At 46.2% G+C, this 25,433-nt stretch overlaps 1 protein-coding gene across 5 annotated transcripts in view; it reads left to right on the top strand.

Annotated features, from left to right (window-relative positions):
• MTMR1 (myotubularin related protein 1) overlaps positions 1-25,433 on the top strand; it is a 71,277-nt gene that overhangs the window by 24,137 nt on the left and 21,707 nt on the right. For all 5 annotated transcript variants that reach the window (XM_040628092.1, XM_040628106.1, XM_040628097.1 and 2 more), the window contains 6 exons: positions 7,913-8,007; positions 8,363-8,470; positions 11,184-11,285; positions 11,603-11,686; positions 12,517-12,666; positions 15,391-15,579. In XM_040628092.1, the coding sequence (XP_040484026.1) occupies positions 7,913-8,007; positions 8,363-8,470; positions 11,184-11,285; positions 11,603-11,686; positions 12,517-12,666; positions 15,391-15,579 (728 nt within the window). The remainder of the gene's footprint in view (positions 1-7,912; positions 8,008-8,362; positions 8,471-11,183; positions 11,286-11,602; positions 11,687-12,516; positions 12,667-15,390; positions 15,580-25,433) is intronic.

The following is a 25,433-nucleotide window of genomic DNA, read 5'->3' as shown; positions in this document are numbered from 1 at the left end:
CTTCCTTCCTTCCTTCCTTCCAAGAGAGGCAGGGGGAGGGGCAGAGGGAGAGAAGAAAGAATTTCATGCACAGTCCATGCCCAGCACAGAGCCCTGCATGGGGCTTAGTCTCACAACCGTGAGATCATGACCTGAGCTGAAATCAAGAGTCGGATACTTAACTGACTCAGCCACCCAAGCACCCTGAAACTCTTCATTTAGCTTCTGGAACTTCTTTCACTCCTGGTGGTCCTCTGGCCTCTCTGACTATTCCTCCTGTTGGAGTTCTTCTAGCCCTGCCTCCATGCTGCTTTTGTAATGATCTGATTAAAATGCAGAGCTAATTATGTCATGCCTCTGCTGCTTCTCCAGACAGCAAACTACACAGATTTCAAGTGTACAACATGAAGAGTTTTGACACATTATGCAACTGGGAAACCATCATCATAGTCAAGATAATGAACATATCCATCACCCCCAGAAATTTCCTTAGGCCCTTTATAATCCCTCCCTCCTCTGCCTTCTCCCCCATCCCCAAGCACTGTAGACTAATTTATATTTTCTACAGTGTTATAGAAATGTAGTCATTGAGTATTTTCTTCTTTTGTCCAGCTTCTGCTCAGCATAATTATTTTGATATCCATACTGTGGAATGGGTCAAGAGTTGTTCCTTTCTACTGCTGAGCAGTACCCTGTTGTGTGGCTACACGACAGTTTGCTTATCCGTTCATCTATTGGTAGATATTTGGGCTGTTTCTACTTGTTGGCTGTTACAAACGGAGCTGCCATGAACCTTCACGAATAAGTCTTCTCTGGTCTCATGTCCTGTCATCCTTGCTGCACCCTTTGACCCAGCCACACTAACCTCCAACAACTCTATGCTCTCTCCTCCCTCCCTTCCTTCCCCCCATCCCGCCTCACCCCTCTGCTTCCCAGGTGAGCTAAGTGGGTCCTTTTCTTTTTTTTTTTTTTTTCTTTTTTTTTTTTTTTAAATGATTTTTTATTATATTATGTTAGTCACCATACAGTACATCCCCGGTTTCCGATGTAAGGCTTGATGATTCATTAGTTGTGTATAACACCCAGTGCACCATGCAATACGTGCCCTCCTTACTACCCATCACCGGTCTATCCCATTCCCCCACCCCCCTCCCCTCTGAAGTCCTCAGTTTGTTTCTCATAGTCCATAGTCTCTCATGTTTCATTCCCCCTTCTGATTACCCCCCCTTTCTTTATCCCTCTCTTCCCCTACCGATCAACCTAGTTCTTATGTTCCATAGATGAGAGAAATCATATGATAGTTGTCTTCTTCGTTTGACTTATTGCACTTAGCATCATCTCCTCCAGTGCTGTCCATGTTGTAGCAAATGTGAGAACTCGCTCTTTCTGATAGCTGAGTAATATTCATTGTATATATGGACACAACTTCTTAATCCAGTCATCTGTTGAAGGGCATCTCTGCTCCTTCCACGATTTAGCTATTGTGGACTATTGTGCTAGTGAACATTGGGGTGCATATGGCCCTTCTCTTCACTCGCTGCCTGTATCTTTGGGGTAAATACCCAGTAGTGCAATGGCTGGATCATAGTAGCTCAATTTTTAACTTTTTAAGGGACCTCCACACTGTTTTCCAGAGTGGCTGTACCAACTTGCATTCCCACCAACAATGGAGGAGGGATCCCCTTTCTCCACATCCTCTCCAACAATTGTTGTTTCTTGCCTTGTCTATTTTTGCCATTCTAACTGCGGCGGTGGTATCTCAGTGTGGTTTTGATTTGAATTTCCTTGATGGCTAATGATTTTGAACATTTTTTCATGTGTCTGTTAGCCATTTGTATGTCTTCATTGGAAAAGTGTTCTGCTCATATCTTCTTGCCCATTTTTTTGATTTGTTTATTTGTTTCTCTGTATTGAGTTTGAGAAGTTCTTTGTAGATCTTGGATACCAGTCCTTTATCTGTAGTGTCATTTGCAAATATATTCTCCCATTCCGTGGCTGCCTCTTAGTTTTTCTCTGACTGTTTCCTTGGATGTGCAGAAACTTTTAATCTTGATGAAGTCCTATAAATTCATTTTATCTTTTGTTTCTCTTGCCTTTGGGGATGTGTCATGAAAAAGGTTGCTTTGGCCGATGTCGTGAGAGGTTGCTGCCTAGTGTTCTCCTCTAGAATTTTGATGGATTCCCTTCTCACATCGAGGTCTTTCATCCATGTGGAGTTTATTTTTGTGTATGGTGTGAGATAGTGGTCAAGTTTCATTCTCTTGCATGTAGCTGTCCATTTCCCAGCACCATTTATTGAAGACACTGTCTTTTTCCCACCGGATGTTTTTTCCTGCTTTATCAAATATTAGTTGCCCAAAGAGCCGAGGGTCCATTTCTGGGCTCTCTATTCTGTTCCATTGGTCTATGTGTCTGTTTTTGTGCCAGTACCATGCTGTCTTTGTGATCACAGCCTTGTAGTACAGCTCAAATCTGGCATTGTGATGCCCCAGCTTTGTTTTTCCTTTTCAACAGTTCCTTGGAGATTCGGGCCTTTTCTGTTTCCATACAAATTTAAGGACTGTTTGTTCCAGTTCTTTGAAAAATGTCCTTGGTATTTTGATCGGATAGCATTGAAAGTGTAGATTGCTCTGGGTAGCATGGACATTTTAACTATGTTAATTCTTCCGATCCATGAGCATGGACTATCTTTCCATTTTTTATGTCTTCCTCAATGTCTTTCAAGAGTGATTTATAGTTTCTAGAATATAGGTCCTTTACGCTCTCTGGTTAAGTTAATTCCAGGTAACGTATGGTTTTGGTGCTATTGTAAAATGGATGGATCCCAATTCTCTTTCTCTCGTCTCGTATCGCGTATAGAAATGCAACTGATTTCTGAGCATTGATTTTGTATCCCAGCCACGACTGAATTGCTCTATAACTTCTTAATAGTTTGGGAGTGGCTTCTTTGGGTTTTCCATATAGAGTATCATGTCATCTGCAAAGAGAGACATTTTGACTTTTCTTTGCCAATTTGAATACCTTGATCCCTTTTTGTCGCCTGATTGTCTGCAAGGACTTCTAGTATATGTTGAATAATAGTGGCGGAGTGGGCATCCTTGTCGAGTTCCTGATCTTAAGGGAAAGGCTTCCAGCTTTTCCCCATTGAGAATAATATTTGCAGTAGGCTTTTCATAGATGGCTTTTATGAGATTGAGAAATGTACCTTCTATTCCTACACTCTGAAGGGTTTTAATCAGGAAAGGATGCTGTATTTGTCAAATGCTTTTTCGGCATCGATTGAGAGGATCATAGTGTCTCTGAGTCTCTTTCTTGTTGATATGATGTATCACGCTGATTGATTTATAATATTGAACCACGCTTGCATCCCAGGTATGAATCCCACTTGATCTGTGATGGATAATCCTTTTAATGTACTGTTGGATTCTATTAAAGTATCTTGTTGAGGATTTTGGGCGCCCATATTCATTAGGGAAATCGGCTGTAATTCTCCTTTTGATGGGGTCTTTGCCTGGTTTGGGGATCAAGGTAATATTGGCCTCATAAAATGAGTTTGGTAGCTTTCCTTCTGTTTCTATTTTTGAAATACTTTTAGGAGAATAGGTATTATTTCTTCTTGAATGTTTGGTAGAATTCCCCAGGAAAACCGTCTGGGCCTGGAGTTTTGTTATTTGGAAGGTTGTTTATCACTGACTCAATTTCTTCATAATTAATTGGCCTGTTTAAGGAATCAATTTCTGGTTTCCATCTTTGGTAGTTTATAGGTTTCCAGGAAGGATTCCACTCTTCCAGATTGCTTAGGTTTATTGGCATATAGCTGTTGATAAAAATTTCCTAATAATCCTTCCAATTTCAATCAGTGCTCTTCGCCGTGACCTCTCCTTTTCGCTCATAATTTTAATAATCTGGGTCCTTTCTCTTTTTTTTGATAGTCTTGCCAGGGTCGTCAATTTTATTGATTCTCTCAAAGAACCAGCTTCTAGTCCTGTCTGATCTGCTCTACTGTACTTCTGGTTTCTGCTTGATTGATTTCAGCTCTAATTTTGGTCAACTGCTCCTCGTAGTGGATTAGGCCTGTCCTCTGTTGCTGTTCCAGCTTCTTGAGGTGAGAATATAAAACTGCATTTTAGATTTTTCTATTCTTTGAGTGGAGGCTTGGATGGCTATGTATTTCCCTTAGACTGCCTTTTGAGTATCCCATAGGTTTTGGACTGTTGTATTTTCATTCTCTTTATTGGTCTCCATAAATTGTTTAATTTGATTTTTGATTTCCTGGTTTATCGATTGCCCTGAGCAGGATGGTTCTTAGTCTCCAGGTTTGAGTTTCTTCCAAATTTTTTCCTTGTGGTTGAGTTCCAATTTCAGAGCGTTGTGGTCTGAGAATATGCAGGGATAATTTCAATCTTTTGGTATCGGTTGAGACCTGTTTTGTGTCCCAGAACATGGTCTATTCTTGAGAATGTTCCATGGGCATTAGAATAGAACGATATTCTTTGGTTCTGGGGTGTAGTGTTCTCATATATATCTGAGGTCCAACTCCGAAAGTATGGCATTCAAAGCCTTTGATTCTTTGCTTAGTTTTTGCCAGGGTGTTCTGTCTATTTCGATAGTGGAGTGTTGAGGTCCCCTACTATTAATGTATTTTTATTTATATGTCTCTTTATTCTGGTTAGAGTTGGCTTGTGTATCTTGTTGCTCTGTTGGGGGCATATATATTTATAATTGTCATATCCTACTTGTTGAATACTTTCCTTAAGAATAATATAGTGCCCTTCTGCATCTCTAACTATAGTCTGTAGTTTAAAATCCAATTTATCTGATATGAGAATTGCTACCCCAGCTTTTCTTTTGAGGTCCATTTCGTGAAAGATGGTACTCCATCCCCTTACTCTCAGTCTGGAATGCATTCTTGGGTTTGAAATGAGTTCTTGTAGACAGCAAATGGATGGGTCATTTCTTTTATCCAATCTGCAACCCTGTTGCTTTTATGGGATCGTTCAAACCATTTACATTAAGACTGATTACTGAGAGATATGATTTTAATGTTGCCATGTTGCCAGTAAAGTCTTTTGTTTGTATTGGCTGTGACTTTTCTGTTCTGTATCACTTTGGGCCTTTTTACTTTTATAGAACCCCCTCGTTATCTCCTTAGGGCTGGTTTCGTGGTTCGAAATTGGTTAGTGACTGGCGATTCTGAAATGTCTTTATTTCTCCATCAATTCTGAATGACAGCCTTGCTGGATAAAGGATCCTTGGCTGCATGTTTTTCTCTGAAAGAGCTTTAAATATGCTCCCCAACCCTTTCTCTCATTCCAGGTCTGTGTAGACAGGTCTGACGTATCTGATGCTTTTGCCTTGGTACGGAGAAATTTCTTTGCCCTGGCCGCTTTCAATACTGTATCCTTGCATCTAATATTTGCATGTACTATGACGTGACGTGCGTAGGTTTGTCATGGTTGAGCTTGGGAGGGTCCTCTGCCTCTTGGACACGAATGTTTGTTTCCCTTTGCTAGATTAGGGAAGTTTCTCAGCTACAATTTGTTCAAATATTCTTCTAGACTCTGTTTTTCCTTCCACTCCTCGGGATGCCGATGATTCTAACATTGGATCGTTTATCTGGTCAGTAATTCTCGTAATCCCACATTCGTGGCGTGGATTTTTTAAACCATCTTCTATTTTCATTTTTCCTCTATTAATCCATCCTCCAATTCACTAACTCGTTCCTCTGCTTCTGCGAATTTGGCCGTCAGAGCCTCTAGTTTTGCCTGCATTTGGCTCATATGAATTTTAATTTCTGTCAGATTCGTTCATTTCTGTCCTTAGGGATTCTATATCTCTCAGTAACCTTTTCGTTAATAGTTTTTCAATTTACTCATCATTTTGACACATCGCTACCTGAATTCCATTTCGATAATTTGGTTACATCCATATGCCATTATTTCTGTGGCGAGGCCAGAATCACTGTCTTTTCTTTGCGGGGGCTTTCTCTCTTGTCATTCTGATGATGAGAGGTTGCGGGGTTTCCAGAGCCCAAATTATTGACTGGGTCCCAGGCCGTGCCCCTTGTTTATAGGATTCTAGGATGTGGGCTTCTTCTTTAAAGATTTTATTTATTTATTTATGGCAGCCAACCAGCGAGAGAGGGAACAGAAGCAGGGGAGTGAGAGGAAGAAGCAGGCTCCCAGCGGAGGAGCCCGATGAGGACTCTCCGGAACGCTCGGGATCACGCCGCCGAAGCGGCAGGCGCTCAGACTGCGCCACCCAGGCGCCCGGGTTGTGGGCTTCTTGATTTTTCAGCCTGCCTTCTGTGTTCTGGGGAGGGCCTGCCGCGCCGATACTCAGGCAGCCATGTTGGGTAGAGTCTCGTCCCCCGTAGGGGGATGGGGATGGGCACTCCCTGAGCCGGTATTTCCAGGCTTTTGTTCTCTGGCGGCTTTCCTGGCGGTTTGCTGTGCCTTCTGAGAGTCAGAGCAGGCGAATTCAGCCTCTGTCACAGAACAGAGGATTGTGCCTCTCTACTAATGTTCTGGCCACTTTAACTCGCTACTGTGGTGCTGCTCAACCCTGCAGCGCCCCGGATGTGCGCCCACACCCGGAGTCCAGCCTCACTTCCCAGGGCCGGCGCGTCTGTCCTTTGTGTTTTAATGCCGCCAGCCGCAGCCGCCTTCCGGCCCCCGGATCTCCCGGTCTCAGTCTGGATCCTGTGAGCGCACCGGGATTCCGGTGTTCCGCGAGATGCCTGGTGGCGCGCGCACCCGGCTCACGGTCTCAGTCTGCTGTTTTGCGGGTGCCGTCCGCGAGCCCGCCCGCTCTCCCGTGTAAGTGGCTACCGCTTCCCGGCACCCGAACGCGGCGGCTCCCTCCCCCTTCTGTTTATCTTCCGATATCTGTGCACAGTTTCATGGCTCCCCGCTTCGTACCTCAATACTCAGCGCTGGAGATGTTCATTTGTAGAGATCCAGATGCGTCTTCCTGCATCTCAGGCTGGTTCCGTGGTTGTTTAGGCTGGTCTGGTACCTATCCAGCTCCACTCGGAGGACCGGCTGAAAACGGTGTCTCCTACTCCTCCGCCATCTTAACTCCTAAGTGGGTCCTTTTCTGAGCTCTCACTGTGTCCACAGGGTTATGATAGCATTTGTGAGGCTATCGTATAATGGCGATTTTCTGTGTAGTGCCTCTCATAGGGCTTGGCTGCTTGTGCAAAGGAACTGTGCCCGGTTATCCTTGGAACCCCAACAATAGAAGCTGCTCAGCACATACTGAGCTATAGAAAAGTTTAATGGAAGTGTTTTGAGAACTTGGCTGGACGACAACTTTAGTGCCTTTAATTGTCCGCCTCGGACCCCTCTGTAGCCGTATCCACTCCTGCTATTCCAGTGAAGATGTGGTAGCTTTGTGATAGGTGTGAGCTTCTTAACACTCGCTGGACTCCAGTACGTTGTTGATGGTGATACTAAATATGTTGATATTAGCAATAAGAAAATAAAAATTGATATGGAAACTGATAAGGAATTTGAAGCAAAGAAGTTGTTTTCCACGCCACCGATGTGGTTCTCTTTTTTGACATCTGTAAAACAGTTTCCTTTGGAGGTGCATTAGGAGTCATTGATGAAATAGCAGCCTAGGGTCTTCAGAGTTTAATTACTGTGTTTTTGAACATGATGAATTTATCACTCAGGGAAAAATGTTAACTATCTGGAAAAGAATGACAAAATGTAACTTATTATGAGGCCCTTTACTTAAAACCCCACTAAGCAGCAGATCAATTGTTTTACAAAATGGAATTTTCTTAGAAAACTGTGTCTTTATTTAATGTGATAAAAAATGTAAAATTCCTAGAAAACTGGAATCACAAATATATATATTTGGAAACTCAAGATTTAGTGAAGCACAAGTCTGTGGCAGAAGTTGCTACTTTGGGTTTTTCTTCCAGTGAGAGACGTCATGTACATCTGCCCATTTATGGGAGCAGTGAGTGGAACCCTGACGGTGACGGACTTCAAGATGTACTTCAAAAATGTAGAGAGGGTAAGTTTTAAAAGGGGTATTTCATTTTGAAAAACACTTCAGAACACGGTCAACAATAAAGAAGAAAGTGAAAAGAACCCTGAAATCCCATCACCCTGAGACAACCACAGGCTGAGTTTTAAGATGTGCATATTTGGAAATAGATTTTGCATCTAGAAAAAAATGCTGTTAAAGTTGCACTTAGACCTGGTGGGAGGAGTTTAATTGTAGTCTTGACATCTACTTCATAAAGCATGTTCTAAATCAGACTTCAGTTTCGTAGTTGGGACAAAGGGGAAACATGAAGTAAATGTGTGTTTTCACCCAGAGAAGACTTCAAGTATGAAAGCTCTGCCTCATTAATTTGTAAATCCAGGACCCGAATTTTGTCCTTGATGTTCCCCTTGGCGTGATCAGCAGAGTTGAGAAGATTGGAGCACAGAGCCACGGGGACAATTCCTGTGGTATAGAGATCGTGTGCAAGGTATGGTGCGAACACAGCTGAAACTGCCGGGGCGGTCAGCATGAAGCTTTTGCTGGCACATTCTTCACGGTCTTTGGGCGGTGGGAGTCACTGGGACTGTTAGTAACTCAAATGGTTTCAGGACAGAGGCCTCTTCAAATCTTGTATCAGCTAATTCATACCACTCTGGAAGCTGTTGAGGTAAACCTCTTGTCTTCTATCAAAGTATTCTAATAAACACAGACCTGTAACCTAAGTGTTGATGTTATTTGTTACATTTCAGAGAAACCAAGTGAAAAGCAGAGATCAATACTTTTTTCCAGTTTGTTGTTTTAACACGACCCTTCAGAACAGTGGATGGTCAGAGACTTCTGAAGAGACAGCAATAGTCTACAAATTCTATGATTTTTTTTAAAGATTTTATTTATTTATTTGACAGAGATAGAGACAGCCAGTGAGAGACGGAACATAAGCAGGGGGAGTGGGAGAGGAAGAAGCAGGCTCATAGCAGAGGAGCCTGATGTGGGGCTTGATCCCACAACGCCGGGATCACTCCCTGAGCCGAAGGCAGACGCTTAACCCCTGTGCCACCCAGGCGCCCCTACAAATTCTTTGATTAAAAACACCATGTCAGGATTTTCACCTGAGCCGTGCTTATGTTTGGTTTTCTACCCCTCCTCCAGTAGGTTAAGTAGAAACACGTGTGATGATTTTAATGACTAGTCATTTAAGAAACACTTTAACTGGTGTGTCTTATTCCCAAAGATTTTACCTCCCCGGGGTACACTTTATTAATAACCCTAAAGTCCTGGGAAAGAGGGTCTGTGCAGAATTGCTAAGGTCCCTTCCACAGTCAGGGTTTGGATTCCTACGGATCTGTTTGCTTTGATCACATCCCTGAAGACAGCTCCCTCTGGTTGGCCCCAGACTGCAGTTGAACCCATTTTTTTCAAAGAATCCTTTACTCTTGCAGATCATGAATCTACTGGCATCCTAGACTCCCTGTGGGCGCTTCATGGCAGTGCTGCCCTGCAACAAATTGCATCTGTCCTTCTCAGTCCAGGGTTCCTCAGGCCGAGTTGTGTGAAGCAGTTGTGGAACTTAAAGCAGAGGGGTGATCTGATGAGTCCTGCAGTTTGGGAACTTGATGTTTCCCTTCTTAGAACTCACTGGTAGCTTCCCATCATCCTTAGGCTAGAGGGAGGACTCACCAAAAGCCTGTGTGTCTGAGCTAGATGACTGCCCCGTGCGGCTTCGCCTCCGGCCACCCTCTCTTCCTTCTCAGTAGTCCGGTTCCTTTAAGCCGCTCACACTTGCCAAGTGCCACCGCCCCCCTTCCACCTGCTTGGAGTCTTTGCACCTGTTCTCTCCTTTGCTTGAAATGATTTGCATTCTCAGCAATCCTAAATAGCAAGTGAGCTCAATCAGCTAACAAGGTGTGTGTGTGTGTGTGTGTGTGTGTGTGTGTGTGTAGAGTAGTTCGGAGGGAGGGCGCACGGAGAAGTGACGTTGCTTAGGCAGGTGCCCTGGGGCTGTTAGTGATAGATGTTTTCATGGCCTGGGTGAGCATTTGCTGATAGCTGCTTTAAAATGTTTTCCAGCCTGGCATGCTAGGACCATGCTCCCAGCCTTCTCAGCTCATGCCTGAGAGCCTTACAAGGTGTAAGGTTTGGTTTCTTTTAACAAGTGGTACACAATTCAGAAGGTACAAAAGGGGTGTGTAGGGAAGAGTAAGTCTCTGTCCACCCAAGCCCTAGCCCCCTTGTTCCACTCCCGACAGGTGCCCGCTGTTGCCCATTTCCATGCGCACCCTGGGTGTGCAAGCGTGTCTGCACGGTCTTTACAAATGTAGATGGTAGTGTATTACATAGCTCATTCTGCCCCTCTTTCGCCTTAACCATCTGTCTTGTAACTCCTTGGTATCAGTGCAGAGCTGCAGCTGATTTCTGACAGCTCTTCAGTGCTCCAGCCTCTGTCGATGGGCGTTTCAGTCATTTCCATTCTTCTCTGGTATAAATAATACTGCAGTGATAACTTTGCCCCTTCCCGAATTGCTCTTGCTTTAATCTGTTTGTGGTCATATTTATCTTCAAATTTCATGTCATGTTAAAGAAGAATGAGACTTTTGTGTTTAACTAACAGCATAGGTTTAAAAAGGTCAGGGGGCCCTGCTCAAACTAGTGCTGGGGAGAAATCAGAGCCACCTCTCAGGGGCGCTCCCATGGGCTTGGCCAGCAGCTTGTATGGCGAGGCACTTAAGAAACTGATTTTGGGAAGCAGCATTATAATTTCTGCAAGGAGCGCACTGAGGGCCATAGTCTCTGCGTGATACAGAGTCCTTGCTGTGAGCACAGGGAGAAACCTCTGTCGCATTTCTATTTTATGGATGGTGCAAAATCTGCGGTCGACTCTTTGGGCAGCTTAAAGCTCGCAGCTGATTCTGTGGCACACCTTTAGCAGTCAGTGCACAGGACCCGATGGCACATCTTCCAGGTACTAACCTCCTTCTTGCTTCCATCTGATGAGTTCTTTCCCCAACATGTCCCCTTTGTTCTTGTTTCTTCAATGGCTGTTATCTTGTTGGAGGTGCTTTTGTTAATTGTCTCTTGTTAGTAGAAGCAATCTGTACCATGAGATGAATACAGATATTTCATTTATCTCTTTATAGCATGGTGTCTGCCTCATAGACATTCAATAAATGTTCAATAAATGAGTTTTGCTAATTGTTTAATAGGATATGAGGAACTTGCGACTTGCTTATAAGCAGGAAGAACAGAGTAAACTTGGGATATTTGAAAACCTCAACAAACTTGCATTTCCTCTTTCCAATGGGCAGGCAAGTACACCAAAATAAACCTTTTCTGCATGCCTTTGTGTGTGTGGGGGGAGGGGTGTCCAAAAAGTCATGTTTAATTATTCTTTTTTCCAGAGGTTTCCTTTATCTCTTTTTTCTCTGTGACTAATATTAGGATATTTAAAATTTGTCAGTTCTGTGTAATGATTAAGGAAAGTGCCAATTTGTTGCTTCAAAATTTACAAGTTAAAATAGAAATCTTAATATATTTAGCTCACAGCTGAATGAAAAGCTTTAACATTGGGTATATGATATAGCAAAGAAATACTGACGTGTATTTTTGTGTTTTTTGTATCCAGACACTCTTTGCATTCAACTACAAAGAAAAATTTCCAATGAATGGGTGGAAAGTTTATGATCCCGTATCTGAATATAAGAGACAGGTAAAGTATGGTCCTTATCAAACCAAACATAGTGGGTTGAGCATCTTTCTCTTGTCTAACAGGTTAGACATGTAGTGGAGGAGAAACCATTTGAAACAAGTTGTGCATAGGTATGACTTCCCTAGCTTGTAGGTTCTTCATTCCTGGGACGCCCCAGTCCCCTGACGCCAGACCTTTGGTGCTGCTGCTGGTCATCCTTTTTCCAGAGGGCGAGTGGCATATGAGCACAGGGGTTTAAAAAGTGGATCGGCCAGATGGTTTTTATTAGATATTCTGGTAATGAATTGATGAGTAAGGATCAAAACCAATGGCTTACATTAGATTAAGTGTATGGCATGACTGCATCGGGCTGGTATGGTGTTTCTGTGCCTAGAAAGTCTTCAGTGCATTGTCAGGTTCAAGATATTCCAATAAGATACTGTTTTCATGACATTTAATCTTTGTCTTTGCTGTATATTTGATATGGTGAATTATATTACTGTAGATGTTTGTAAAAAGTTTCTGTGTCTCTAAAGACCATTCATGGGTTTTTCAAAAGCAACACCATGCTCACTCTTTATAGAAAACACAGCAAGAAATGTACAGGATTGGGATTCTAGTAATTTTTACCATTTTAAAATATGTTTAGAAATTCTTCTGCTTCATTAAATTTTTAAAAATGGGTAAGAAGTGGGTTTTGTTAGATAAACATATATTTAAACTTTTAAGTAGCAGTGAACAACAAATTATGAATAGATTTTAGGGGAAAATAAGAAATGGATGTGGTTCACTCTTAGTACTTTTTGAAAATGCAAAAGTTTGCTCTCCCACCCTTCTCTACCACTGTGCAGGGCTTGCCAAATGAGAGCTGGAAAATATCCAAAGTGAACAGTAACTATGAGCTCTGTGATACCTACCCCGCTGTCATTGTTGTGCCAACTAGTGTGAAAGATGATGACCTTTCAAAAGTGTCAGCCTTTCGAGCAAAAGGCAGAGTCCCGGTAAGTAATAAACATCATTACTTAGGCATAAACACAGACTATATTAGATCTAATATGGAAAGAAGCAAGACAGAAAAAAAACCTCTAGTGAACAAAATAGAAAGTGGAAAAATAAGCCTAAAACCCTCAATAGGCCGTGGAGACTAACAAAGACATAGCAAGAAAGAGCACGCTATTGCGTTAACAGCATCCATCACTGGTTTCGTCACGTCATCTTAGAGCAAAGACACTTTCTTAAACACTGTGTGGAGCACTGCACCATTACCCAAGTCAGCGTAGGAGCCGGCAGGGGCTGAAGAGTTTGATGACTTTTGTTTTTTTCATTTTTTGTTTTTTATTTTCTTATATGTTAGTCACCATACAGTACATCATTAGTATTTGATGTAGTGTTCCATGCTTCATTGTTTGCATATAACACCCAGTGCACCATACAATATGTGCCCCCCTTGATACCCATCACCGGTCTATCCCAGTCCCCCACCCCCCTCCCCTCTGAAGCCCTCAGTTTGTTTCCCAGAGTCCACAGTCTCTCATGGTTCATTCCCCCTTCTCTTTACCCCTCCTTCCTTCTTCCCTTCCTTCTCCTACCGATCTTCCTGCTATTTCTTATGTTCCATAAATGAGTGAAACCATATGATAATGGTCTTTCTCTGCTTGACTTATTTCACTTAGCATAATCTCCTCCAGTCCCGTCCATGTTGCTGCAAATGTTGGGTAATGGTTCTTTCTGATGGCTGAGTAATATTCCATTGTATATATGGACCACATCTTCTTTATCCATTTGTCTTTTGAAGGGCATCTCGGCTCCTTCCACAATTTAGCTATTGTGGACAATGCTGCTATGAACATTGGGGTGCATATGGCCCTTCTCTTCACTACGTCTGTATCTTTGGGGTAAATACCCAGTAGTGCAATTGCTGGATCATAGGGTAGCTCTATTTTTAACTTTTTGAGGGTCCTCCACACTGTTTTCCAAAGTGGCTGTACCAACTTGCATTCCCACCAACAGTGTAAGAGGGTTTCCCTTTCTCCACATCCTCTCCAACCTTTGTTGTTTCTTGTCTTGTCAATTTTTACCATTCTAACTGGCGTAAGGTGGTATCTCAATGTGGTTTTGATTTGAATTTCCCTGATAGCTAATGATGTTGAACATTTTTTCATGTGTCTGTTAGCCATTCGTATATCTTCATTGGAAAAGTGTCTGTTCATATCTTCTGCCCATTTTATGATTTATTTGTTTCTCATGTATTGAGTTTGAGAAGTTCTTTGTAGATCTTGGATACCAGCCCTTTATCTGTAATGTCATTTGCGAATATCTTCTCCCATTCCATGGGTTGCCTCTTTGTTTTGTTGGCTGTTTCCTTTGCTGTGCAGAAGCTTTTAAGCTTGATGAAGTTCAAAAGTTCATTTTTGCTTTTGTTTCCCTTGCCTTTGGAGACATGTCATGAAAGACGTTGCTGTGGCCGATGTCGAAGAGGTTATTGCCTATGTTCTCCTCCATGATTCTGATGGATTCCCGTCTCACATCGAGGTCTTTCATCCATTTGGAGTTTATTTTTGTGTATGGTGTGAGAGAATGGTCAAGTTTCATTCTTCTGTATATAGCTGTCCTATTTTCTCAGCACCATTTATTGAAGAGACTGTCTTTTTTCCATTGGATATTTTTTTCCCTGCTTTGTCGAAGATTAGTTGACCGTAGAGTTGAGGGTCCATATCTGGACTCTCTATTCTGTTCCATTGATTTATGTGTCTGTTTTTGTGCCAGTACCATGCTGTCTTGGTGATCATAGCTTTGTAATATAGCTTGAAATCAGGCAGTGTGATGCCCCCAGGTTTGTTTTTCTTTTTCAACATTTCCTTGGCAATTTGGAGTCTTTTCTGGTTCCATACAAATTTTAGGATTGTTTGTTCCAGCGCTTTGAAAAATGCCATTGATATTTTCATTGGGATGGTGTTGAAAGTATAGATGACTTTGAACATATGTGTATACCCATGACACTCTCACCATAATCAAGGTGGGAGTGAATGTCTTTGAGCCTAGAGTTTGTGGTCAGGTATAATCCTGAGTCTCTTGGCTGTCTGAGGGAAATGGGAGGTTTGGGGGCATAGCTTTAGATCTCTTAAGAGACTGTCTTCACTTTGCTCTCATCCTGCCACATATGTGATCGTGAAGATACAAAGATGTTTTTAAATTAGGGGACAAAATAAAGCTAGTCGTTCAAATAGGATTGGGGCTTGACATTAGACATAGTTTGACTTAGTTTCTGTTTTCCTTAGAGTCACAGAATTTGAGAGGTGGAAGGGGATTTTAGGAGCTTATCTAATCAGACTTCTTTCTGCCTGACCCAAACAGTGAGTTCCAGAGCCACTGTCATGCTGTGATTGGTTTCATCCCTCACCTTCGAGGAAATATGCCGAAGAGGCCGTGCTTGAAAAAAGAACTTGTTTTTTTTTTAAAGATTTATTTATTTATTTGTCAGAGAGAAAGCGCTAGCGCACAAGCAGGGGGAATAGCAGGCAGAGAGAGAAGCAGGCTCATCGCCAAGCAAGGAGCCCGATGCAGGACTTGATCCCAGGACCCTGAGATCATGACCTGAGTTGAGAGCAGATGCTTAACCGACTGAGCCACCCAGGTGTCCCAAGAGAACTTATTTTTACTGCCTGGCAATCAGGACACATATTGTTTTAGGAACTGTATTAATGTTTGTTTCTTTCAAACACTAGGTGTTATCATGGATTCATCCAGAAAGTCAGGCGACAATTACCCGTTGCAGCCAGCCACTTGTGGGTCCCAATGATAAACGCTGCAAAGAAGATGAAAAATACTTGCAAACGATAATGGATGCGAACGCACAGTCTCACAAACTTATCATCTTTGATGCCCGACAAAACAGTGTTGCTGATACCAACAAGGTACGTTCTCAATAATGTTGCAGAAACGGTGGCTCTTTTGTTATGTGGTGGCCATATTTTGTTACACGGTGACTGTATTTTGTTATGCAGTTCAATTAGACTGCGGAGTTTCTCCCCACCTGAAGGTGGGGTCTTTCTGAGCAGCCCCTAGCTCTTCCTCGCTGGTATATAACCTCTGAGGCTATGTGTAGTGTCTCTCTCATTGCTTCTCCACCATCCTGTCTGCTGAATTAATTAAGCAAAGACCCAGAAAGAGAATCATCACCTAAAGAATCAAGTAAGACTTTTAATGAAATGATTGTGAGGCCCTTGAAAGTCCCTTTAACCTGCGAACTCTGGTGATTACTCATAACTGGTCTGAAGCTCTCTTAGAATGGAGTCACCTATGTGAAACCAGGCAAGTGTACAAAGTTGCCATAAATCACGTGCAGGGGTGTCATCTGTAGACTGCTCCCATTCGAGCCCCACTAGCTGAAGGGACGGGATCCTTCATACCCAGCCACGGCTAAGAGGCCACCTCTCCAGCACCTGCTCTCCAAGTAGGAAAAGCTCTGAACTGCATTGTTTCTATTGCCCATGAACACCTTTCTGACAGTGTGTTCCTGCAGGCGTGCATCTGGCAGTCAGAGGATTGGCCCTCTCTGTGAGTCATTTCAGAGATCAGGAAGGTGGTGGCAGCCCTTCCTGTATCATGCTTACTTGTAAAATGACACTTGGGCCACAAACATGTAATGTGCACCTACTAGGGGCAGGTGCTGGGGGAAATACCAAGATAGATACAGTGAGGTGCTCTGTTATAGGACGTGTCCTGGGGGTAGCCAGGAGAGGGCCTGGCCAGCCTTGCTGCTGAAGTTGGATAAGGCCTCACGGAGGAGGTGCATGAGAGCAGGCTGTGGATGGTGAGCGGGAAGAGGCGGGCACGGGTGTCAGTGTGCCAGAGCACGTCACTCACAAGAATGGCAGACGTGTAAGGGCGTGGTCACCAACCCCACGCCCAGCCCGTGTCCGCCTAGCAGTGCTCAGGAGCTGTTTCTCTTGGCCGCTTGTGCCTCCTCTTTCCGTGGTTATTATTCCATTGTTGAGCACAGTCTCCAAAAAGCCAACCTCCTACTGCCCCTGTCTCACTCTTGAGAAAAGCCATTACCTTCCACTTCAGAGAGCACACAAGCCACCAGACACGCCGTTTCCCCTCAGTCCCTGGGTGCTTGCTGTGTGTCACAGCTTGCTAGGCACTGGGGGGACACACTGAGCAACAGTCACACAATCTGCCATGTGGCCACCCAGTGTGCCATGGAGGAACATAGAGCGTGCTCTGAGAGTGTGGAAGGAGCCCGGTTACTTGCTCCGTGACCCTGGGCAGTGACCTCATCTCTCTAGACCACAATTGCCTCGTCTCTCAAGTGAGAGCGACAGTATGTCTGCTTCCTGGAGTGGATGTGAAGGAAGTATTAGGGCCTAGGACAGGGCCCGTCCCGGAGAAAGCATTTGGTTCACAGTAGCTGTCATCGCTCTTGAGCTCAGAGTGAACTGCTCTGTCTGCTTGACCATCATGACATCTCACTCCCTGGGTCCCTCTCTCCGACCTGGCCAGCTCAGTCTCCTTCACTGGTTCCTCCCCCTCTCCCCAACATCCAAATGGTGGTGCTCCTTGAACTCCATCTGGGCTCCTCTTTTCTACTTTGCACCATCTATCCGGGCCATCTCCTCCGATGCAATGACTCCACAAACACTGTCTGCATGTTGAATTCGATACCTGAATTTCCATCTGATCCTGATCCCTCCTGAAGTCAAGGTGGAATTTCTGTCCCGTTGTCGGGTTGACATCTCTGTTCAGCTTTCTCCCACATAACGACCTCTTGTGTATCCATCATGGCCTGAGAGGTGGGGCAGTGAGAACCCTGGGCTTCACAACCAGTTTCACCTGGGTTTTCCTCCAGGGTCTGCCCTTGCTGCTGTGTTGCACCCTGAGCAGGTTACTGACCTCTCCGTAAGCCTGAGGTGCCTCTTCTGTAAGATGGGAGGTAACAGCATGCGACGTGGAGATGTACCAGGTTGACACCCGAGAAAAATGCGCATCACGGCCGCAGCACATGGTGCTCATAAGCTCACCACCCCCGTGGTCTGGCCTGGGGGGGTGACTGGGGGTGCCAGTTACGGAGATGGGGAAGACTGGCAGAGGAACAGGGTGGGGAAGGACACGGGCAGGATAGGCGTTTCCTGAGGCCCTGTACAAATTACCACAAACTATGTGGCTTAAAACAACATGAATTTATTCTCTCACAGTTCGGGAGGCCAGAAGCCTGAAATCTGCCTGGGCTATGCTTCCTCCATGGGCTTCAGGGTAGAATCCGTTCCTTGCCCCTTCCCACGCCTCCTGGCTGCTCTGCTCATGTAGCCACGGCGTGCGGATCTCCCCCTCTGCCTTCATGTGGCCTTCTCCTCTACACGTCTGTGTCTCCCCTCCTCTCTCGTCTGAAGATACTTGTGATGGCGTTTTAGGGCTCGCCCAAGATAATCCAGGATGGTCTCTCTATCTCAAGATCTTTGACTCGATGACCTCTGCAAAGACCCTTTTTCTAAAAAAGGTCACATTCACAATCACCAAGGACCTGATGTCGATCTCTTTGGGTGGAGGAGTGTTTTTCAGCCTACCGTGGGGGGGTCATTCTCTACTAGTTCCCTATGCTCCTACAGCTGGTAGGTCATTAACCCGTCAGTCTTTCTCCTTCTCTGCGTACTTCCTGTCACCACTGCAGTACCATCCCCGAGAAGTCAGAGGAGTGAGAGAAGCTGCGTTCACAGAAGCAGTCTTCTGAGCATCCTTCAGAGCAAGGGCGGTTTTTCGTGTGTGATTGTTGTGTGGAAGAGACAGAAGCAGGACACCAAACCGCGTGTCTGGAATGATTTTATCTGTAGTGCTGTTGTGTCCAAGTCCCTGTTAGCTCTTCTATACATAATATCATCTCATCTGCAAGTGGAGATCCTTTACTTCTTCCTTTTCCAATCTGGATGCCTTTTATTCCTTCTTCTTCTTGCCTAATTTCCTGGCAAGAACCTCTAGTACAATGTTGAATAGAAGCAATGAAAGCAGTCATCCTTGTCTTGTTCCTAATCTTAGGGGGAAAGCTTTCAGTTTTTCACCATTGGGTATATTAGCTGTGGGTTTTTCATACGTGCCCTTGTCAGGCTAAGGAAATTCCTTTCTATTGTTAGTTTTTTGAGTGGTTTTATCATGAAAGGGTATTAGATGTCCAAAGGCCTTTTCTGTATCAGTTGAGATGATCGTTTGTTTCTTTTTTCCTTCATTCTATTAATGTGGTGTAGTCCACGGACTGATTTTTGTATATTGACCACTGTAGTGGGTTGAATAGTGTCTCCCAGAAATTCATGTTTATCTGGAAGCTCAGAATATGATCTTATTCAGAAATAGGGTCTTTGCAGATGTATTAGTGAAGAGGAGGTCATACTGGAGTAGGGTGGGCCCTTAATCCAGTGACTGGTGTCCTTAGAAGAAGGCCATGTAGAGACATAGCCCGAGGGAAGATGGCACATGGCAGTGGGGCAAGATGGGGTGCCGAGCATCACTGACGCTTGCCAGCTGCCACCGGAAGCCAGGAGCGGGGCATGTGGCAGATCCTTCCTCTGAGCCCCCAGAAGGAGCCAAGCCTGCCAGACACATTGGTCTTGGACTCGTAGCCACCAGAACTGTGAGGGGATAAGTCTATTGTTTTAAGCCCCCTAGCTTGTGGTACTTTGTTACTGCAGCCCTAGGAAACTCCTGCAACCCCCTTACATTCCTGGAATAAATCTCGCTTGGTCCTGGTCTATAATCTCCTTAATATACTGCTAGATTTAGTTTGCTAGTAATTGTAGAGGCTCCCTTCAATCCAGTCTCCACATCATGGCCAGAGTGACCTTCTAAGCGTCTAGCTCTGCGCACACCATCAGTGCCTTGAGGCAGTGACATCTAGTTCCTGAACAGGGCCTCTGCAGCCCTCCACCCCCAGGCCCTTCCTTCCTGTCTCCACAGCTCCCAGGTCTATGTCCCAGCATGGGATGCTTCTTTCCGTTCCTGTAGCACGTCCCGGTGCCATCTCTGAGCCTTTGCCCCCAGAGCTCAGCACTCCCCCATCCTTGAGATGACGTGTCTGTGTCATTTCCTCAGGGGAGTCTTTCCAGATGAGTGGAGGTCTCCCTGTGCAGTGGTGCCCTGCACACAGTGCGGTTCCTCATTCACGGCACGTCTAGCCACCGGGCCCTCCGTGCCAAGTGGCAGGGACTACTGTGAGGGTCCCCGGAACCCAGCTATTACATAATAGCTGCTCCGTGACTGGAATGAGGGGCTGGCTGGTGGGTCGGGTTCCTCTCTCCAGGGATGGTTGCCATGTAGGGGACCTGATGGCAAGTGGCATTGTATGTGAACTCAAAAGTCCAGACTCCATTATGGAGCCAGTGTGACGGCACCAAAGGGTTTTCAGTTGGATTGTTTCTTGAGAAAGTGAACATGGAGGGAAGGAATTTAGTTTTAACGGTTGCATTTGAGGAGGCTGAGTGGGGCAGATAAGGCTCCGGAGCTCAGAGAAAGGTCAGGTTGGAGGTTGAGATTGGGGCCCGGTGGCATGCTGGGTGGTGGTTGTAGGCTGGGGGTGGGCAGGGGCAAGGCCACCAAAGGAGTCCAAGTCACATAAGCCATCTGTGGGAGGCAGGAGAGGGACCCACGGAAGGAAGGGGCGCTCCAAGTAGTGGGAGCAGACCCCGAAGAGGGAGGGAGGGGTCCTCGATGTCAGGAGAGGAGGAGCGCCCAGCAGCGAACTGGGTGGAAGAGGTGTCTTAGCTCGGGCCGCTCCAACAAAATATCAGAGGCCATGGCCTGTGAACATCAGACATTTGTTTCTCACAGCTCTGGATGCTGGGAAGTCCAAGGTCAGGGTAACAGCAGATCCTGTGTCCGGTGACAGCCCACTGCCTGGCTTGTAGATAGCCACCTTCTTACCGTGGCTTCGCACTGCCCAGCGTAGACAGGGCCTGCTGTCTTCTGTCTCTTCTTACAATGGCACTAATGCCATCATGGGGCCTCCACCCTCCTGAACTAATCCCCTCCCAAAGGCCGCATCTTCTGACATCATCTTTTTGAGGATTAGGGCTTCAACACTTAATTTTGTGGGCACGAAAATACGCAGTCCACTACAGGAGAGGTGTGTGGACTTTGGGGTCTGAGGCCGTGGGGATCCTGTCCTGCCACTTTGTACCTCTGGCCCTTGGGAGTTGCCCGCCCACTAGGAGGCTTCCATTCTCTCACCTGAGAACCCCCCCTGCTGCCAAGGACTGGCAGCCTCATGGGCGGATGGCCTGGCAGGCCTTCACCAAGCGCAGAGCTGCTGGTGTGAAATCAGGGAAACCTGAGTCCATCCTTCAGCTGGCTGCTCCCTGGCGGTGTTCAGGTTTCTTTTTCCCATGAGGGTTGGGGATGGCCCTGCTGCCACTGTTGTCAGCTTATCCTTGGGGCCTTGGGGGCTAGTGGGTAATAATGTCCCCACAACTCTGGCTTCTCTCCAGAGCCCTGCTTTGCCCCCATACAGAGAGGTCTGGCCAGCCAAGTCCTGTCTTCCAGAATGCTCTGGATCCCCCCCCCACCCGTTCCTTCTGGGGTACAGGTGGGGCCTCTTCTCACCCTCCTTCCCCTTCTGGCTCAAGATCTCCAGGTGCCTGTTCTCTGCATCTCTTTTCTTCCATAACCTCATTTCCTGATTGTCATTTGTCTTACTTGAATCTTTAGTGATCAGTTTCTGGGCAACAAATTGCCTTTAAGCACCTTCTCCTGGTGCTTCTCCTTAGCACGTGCTTCCTCCGTGCTGAAGTCCTGGATGAGCTCGAGCCCAGCGCACCACCTCACAGAGCAGCTTCCCCGGGCCTCTGGGCTCCAGCAGGCTGGGGCTGGGCCCGGTTCCTCTGCCCGGTGCAGGGCTACAGACGTGGGACGTGCTCGGTGAGGTAATCCTGCCTTAGTGCTTGAGGATCTTGGTGGGGGGAGGCACTAAGCCTTGCGTGGGTTAGCATTAATTAAGATAACTGATTTTACTTAATTTAATTAGCATTTAATCTGCACAGCCGCCCTTTGAAAGTCTTACAGGTGGGAAGGTTGGCGTGTAGAGAGAAGGTGAGGGCCCCGTAACTATTTGGGTGGCAGAACTAGGATTACAAATCCATTTTCCCTGCCACCAAAGCCTGTGCCTTTCACCCCTCCGCTATGCTGTTACTACCTTCATGGGCAGTATCGGCACTGGATGCTTCGGTGTTTTTATGAAAATGTAACCCTGCCGTGGAGGCAGGGCTGTGCTCTGGAGTGCTTTGTAGTGGGCGTTGCAAAATGTTTCACTGAAGTTAAAGCATCTCCTAGAATTCTGTGGAATAACCTGAGGTATAGCTGGTATCCAAATACACGAAATTCTTCTGTTTTCCTGTCACATTTGCCACTTGCAAACATCCTCTCCTGCTTAGCCTCTGCTCCTACGTCCAGGTGACTGGGCTTTTAGCCGCATGCAGCTTGGTCTTCCCTGGAACTACTTCCCTTCTGAGTTCTTAGATGTAGCCTGTGTTCTTGGCCTCTCGTGCCAGGTTGCTCCACAGCCTGTCCTCTGTGCATGGGGGCCCAGGCCCAGTGCCCTCCCACCCCGGCTCCCTCTTGGCCCTGTGCATATTCCTGTGTTCCTGCCTGGCCTAGCCTCCCTAGACTGTCCTGCCTAATGTCCTCCAGCCAACACCTTGGCTCAGTAGCCATTTGGCACCCCCACCTGGCCCAGTTCATTCTCCTGTCTCTTTTTCTCCTGCCAGTGACCCACGCTGCTGAATGTTCCATGAGAACACGGAATTCTCCAGCCTCAGCTGGGCCCTCAGTGATGCTTGGAAGGCCCTCCTCCCCACCCCAGTCTCCCCAGAGGCCACCTCAGCCCCTTTTTGACTTTTTTCTGATGTGTGACCCTGCCTTACCCCCTTCATCCTCAGCAGCCGACCTTGCCTTTCTGCACAGAGGACAGAGCAGCCTTCCTGCCACCATACCTGGAAGCCTCCTGTTACGGTGGCCAAGTGGCCTCTCTGTCCTCTTCCAACTCTGCCGTGAAGTCTTTTCCACCTACACGAATAAGCTCCCCCTCCAGCCACTGTCACCGTCCCCTTCCAGCTGGCACTGTTGTTCTCCTGCCCTTTACAGACGGGCTTCTGGGAGCAGTTCTCACCCTGCTGCGCCGTGGTGCGCTCCACCACTCACTCCCATCCCCGTCTCTGCCCAGACCGTTCGTGGAGTATGGTCACCACGTACTTTCTTGTCACAAAATCCAATGTGTACTTTTCAGTTCTTCTTTTCCTTGACTTCTCAAGTTTTTGGTAGTCCAGTACTTTTTCCTTTTCAAAATCTTCTTTTCCTTTTTTTCTTTTTCCTCTAGTCTCTGGCAGCTCTTCTTAGTCTCTTTGGCTTTATGTGCCTTAAACGTTGTTGACGTTTTTCAGGCTTCCAGCCTCTGCTTCTCTCCTGGCTTACCTGCTGACCTTGAGCATGGTCTGCCAGACCTCTGTCCTCCGATACCCTCCGTATGCCGGTTACTTCGTATTGGTAGCCACAGCTCAGAACTGTCTTCTGAGCTCCAGACCCGCTGCCTGCGGACCTTTCCCATTACATTTCTCATGACACTGAAAGCTGAATACTTCTGTAATGTCTATCTCAGGAAAGGATACCACCAACTCTTGGGGTGCCCGGCCTGGAATCCTGTGTCACTGTCTCCTCATGTGCTACCTACTTCCATCGCCCCAGTCAGCCACCACGTCTTGCCTGTTAAATATCTCCAGTCCGCTGCGTCTCTCTGCCCTGCTGCCTTCCACCACGATTCCCTCAGCCAGATGAGTGCCCATCTCTGAGCTGGTCTCCCTGCGGGAGGTCCCACCCTCCTCCAGGCCCTTCTACCCAGCGCAGCCAGTGGTGATGCCACAGTGCAAGTCTCATGGCCCCCTCCCCACACTTGTCTGCAGTCTGGCCCCCCTCCCTGTGCCTGCGCCATCCAGACCCGGGCCACCCTCTGGCCGCCTCTCCCACTGCTCTCACCACCGCTGTGGCATGCTCTTGGCTGAACCTGCCTGCCTCTGAGGGAGCCACGTCTTCACCCATCTCTGGGCATCTGCACACCACGCCCCCTCTGCCCTGTGTTCTTGACCTTCCTCCCCAAGGCAAAGCTTCCCTGACTTGTGTTCTCTTCTCAGTGCGGACGTCTCTTCTATGCCCCAGCAGCCTCCCGGACCTGGCCACGTGCCCCCAGCACACCCCATGCTCTCCTGCAGCAAAGGACTTGCCCCCCCACACTGCACACGTCCCTCTCCTCACCCACCTACCCCATCAGATTGTGAATGCCTTGAGGACCAAGGTCTCCACTTGTCACCCCAGTATTTAGTTTGGGTCTGAGCATTAACATCCACATGCTAAGTGGTTGGAGGCGAAATGAAGGGTGTGATCTTGGGGTTCACAGATGCATTTATTATGTCTTTGGAGATAAAATCCATATAACATTAATCTGGCTATTTTAACTGTCCTAAAGTTTACAATTCGATGATTGTAAACTTCTGGTATATTCACAGTGTTGTGCAACAATCCCCTCTAACTCCAGAATGCTTTCATAGCAGCTGCTGCCCATTCTCCCCCCATCCCCCCCAGCTCCTATCAACCACTAATTTACTTTCTGTCTGTATAGATTTCCTTGTTCCAGACCTTTCGTATAAATGGATCCTACAACATGTAGTCTCTGGGGCCTTTGACTCAGTGTGATGTTTTAAGGTTCATTCCCGTCGCAGCATGTACCAACACTCCCTTCCTTTGTCTGACTGCATGTTGATCCAGTCATCTACTGATGGGCTAGTGGGTTGCTTCCACTTTTTGGCTATGGTGAATAGTGCTGCCGTAATTGTTCATGGACAAGTTTTTGTTCGAGTACCTGTCTTCGATTTAGTGGGCGTGGAATGGCTGGTCACGTGGTAGTTCTGGGTTAACTCTTAGGAGCCCCCAAACTGTTTCCCATAGAGACTGCACAGTTTGAATTCCCACCAGCAGCATACCCGGGTTTCAGTTTGTCTATATTCTCATCATGACTGGGTTCTGAATGTTGACCTTCACAAAATATAAGCTAATTATAGACCAGATTTTGTTATGAGATTACCAAAGGGTGAGCCATATCCCCCATTTTTGTTTCATTTGCATTTTATTTTACTTAAATTGCTTAAACCTCCTTTTTGGGATTTACAGATAGTTTTATTATACAGGAATTTTTGCAGTAGTACAACTTTTTCTGTTCAGACAGATGGCACTAACAGAACGTTTAAAAGTCTAACTCGCCTTGAGTAAGATCCAGTTGTTAATGGGTTAAAAACTGATGATGGGTGCTGGACAATTGTTACGGGTTGAATTGCGTCTCCATAAAAAAATATGCCAAAGATCTAACTCCCAGTATCTGTGAACGTGGCCTCATTTTGAAATGAGGTCTTTATAAATGGAATCAAGTTCACATGAGGTCCTGTTGAATTAGGGTGGCCTGTAATCCAGTCTGACTGGGGTCCTTAGAAGAGAGGAGACAGACACGAGGCGAAGGCCGTGTGATGATGAGGCAGAGATTTAAGTGACGTGTCTGTAAACCAGGACCACCTGGGGCTACCAGAAGCTGGAAGAAGCAAAGAAGAATCCTCCCCAAGGGGCTTCTAAGGGAGCACGAGCCTGCCGGTCCCTTGATTTTGGCTCCAGAACTGTGAGAGGGTGTTTCTGTTGTTTCAGCCGCTCAGCTGGTGCTGCTCTGTGCCAGCAGCCGGGGCGGGTGCCACGAGGG

This window comes from Ursus maritimus (assembly GCF_017311325.1).
Source record: "Ursus maritimus isolate PB19 chromosome X unlocalized genomic scaffold, ASM1731132v1 scaffold_X1, whole genome shotgun sequence".
NCBI lineage: Eukaryota > Metazoa > Chordata > Mammalia > Carnivora > Ursidae > Ursus > Ursus maritimus.
This window is presented reverse-complemented; position numbering and strand designations above follow the sequence as displayed.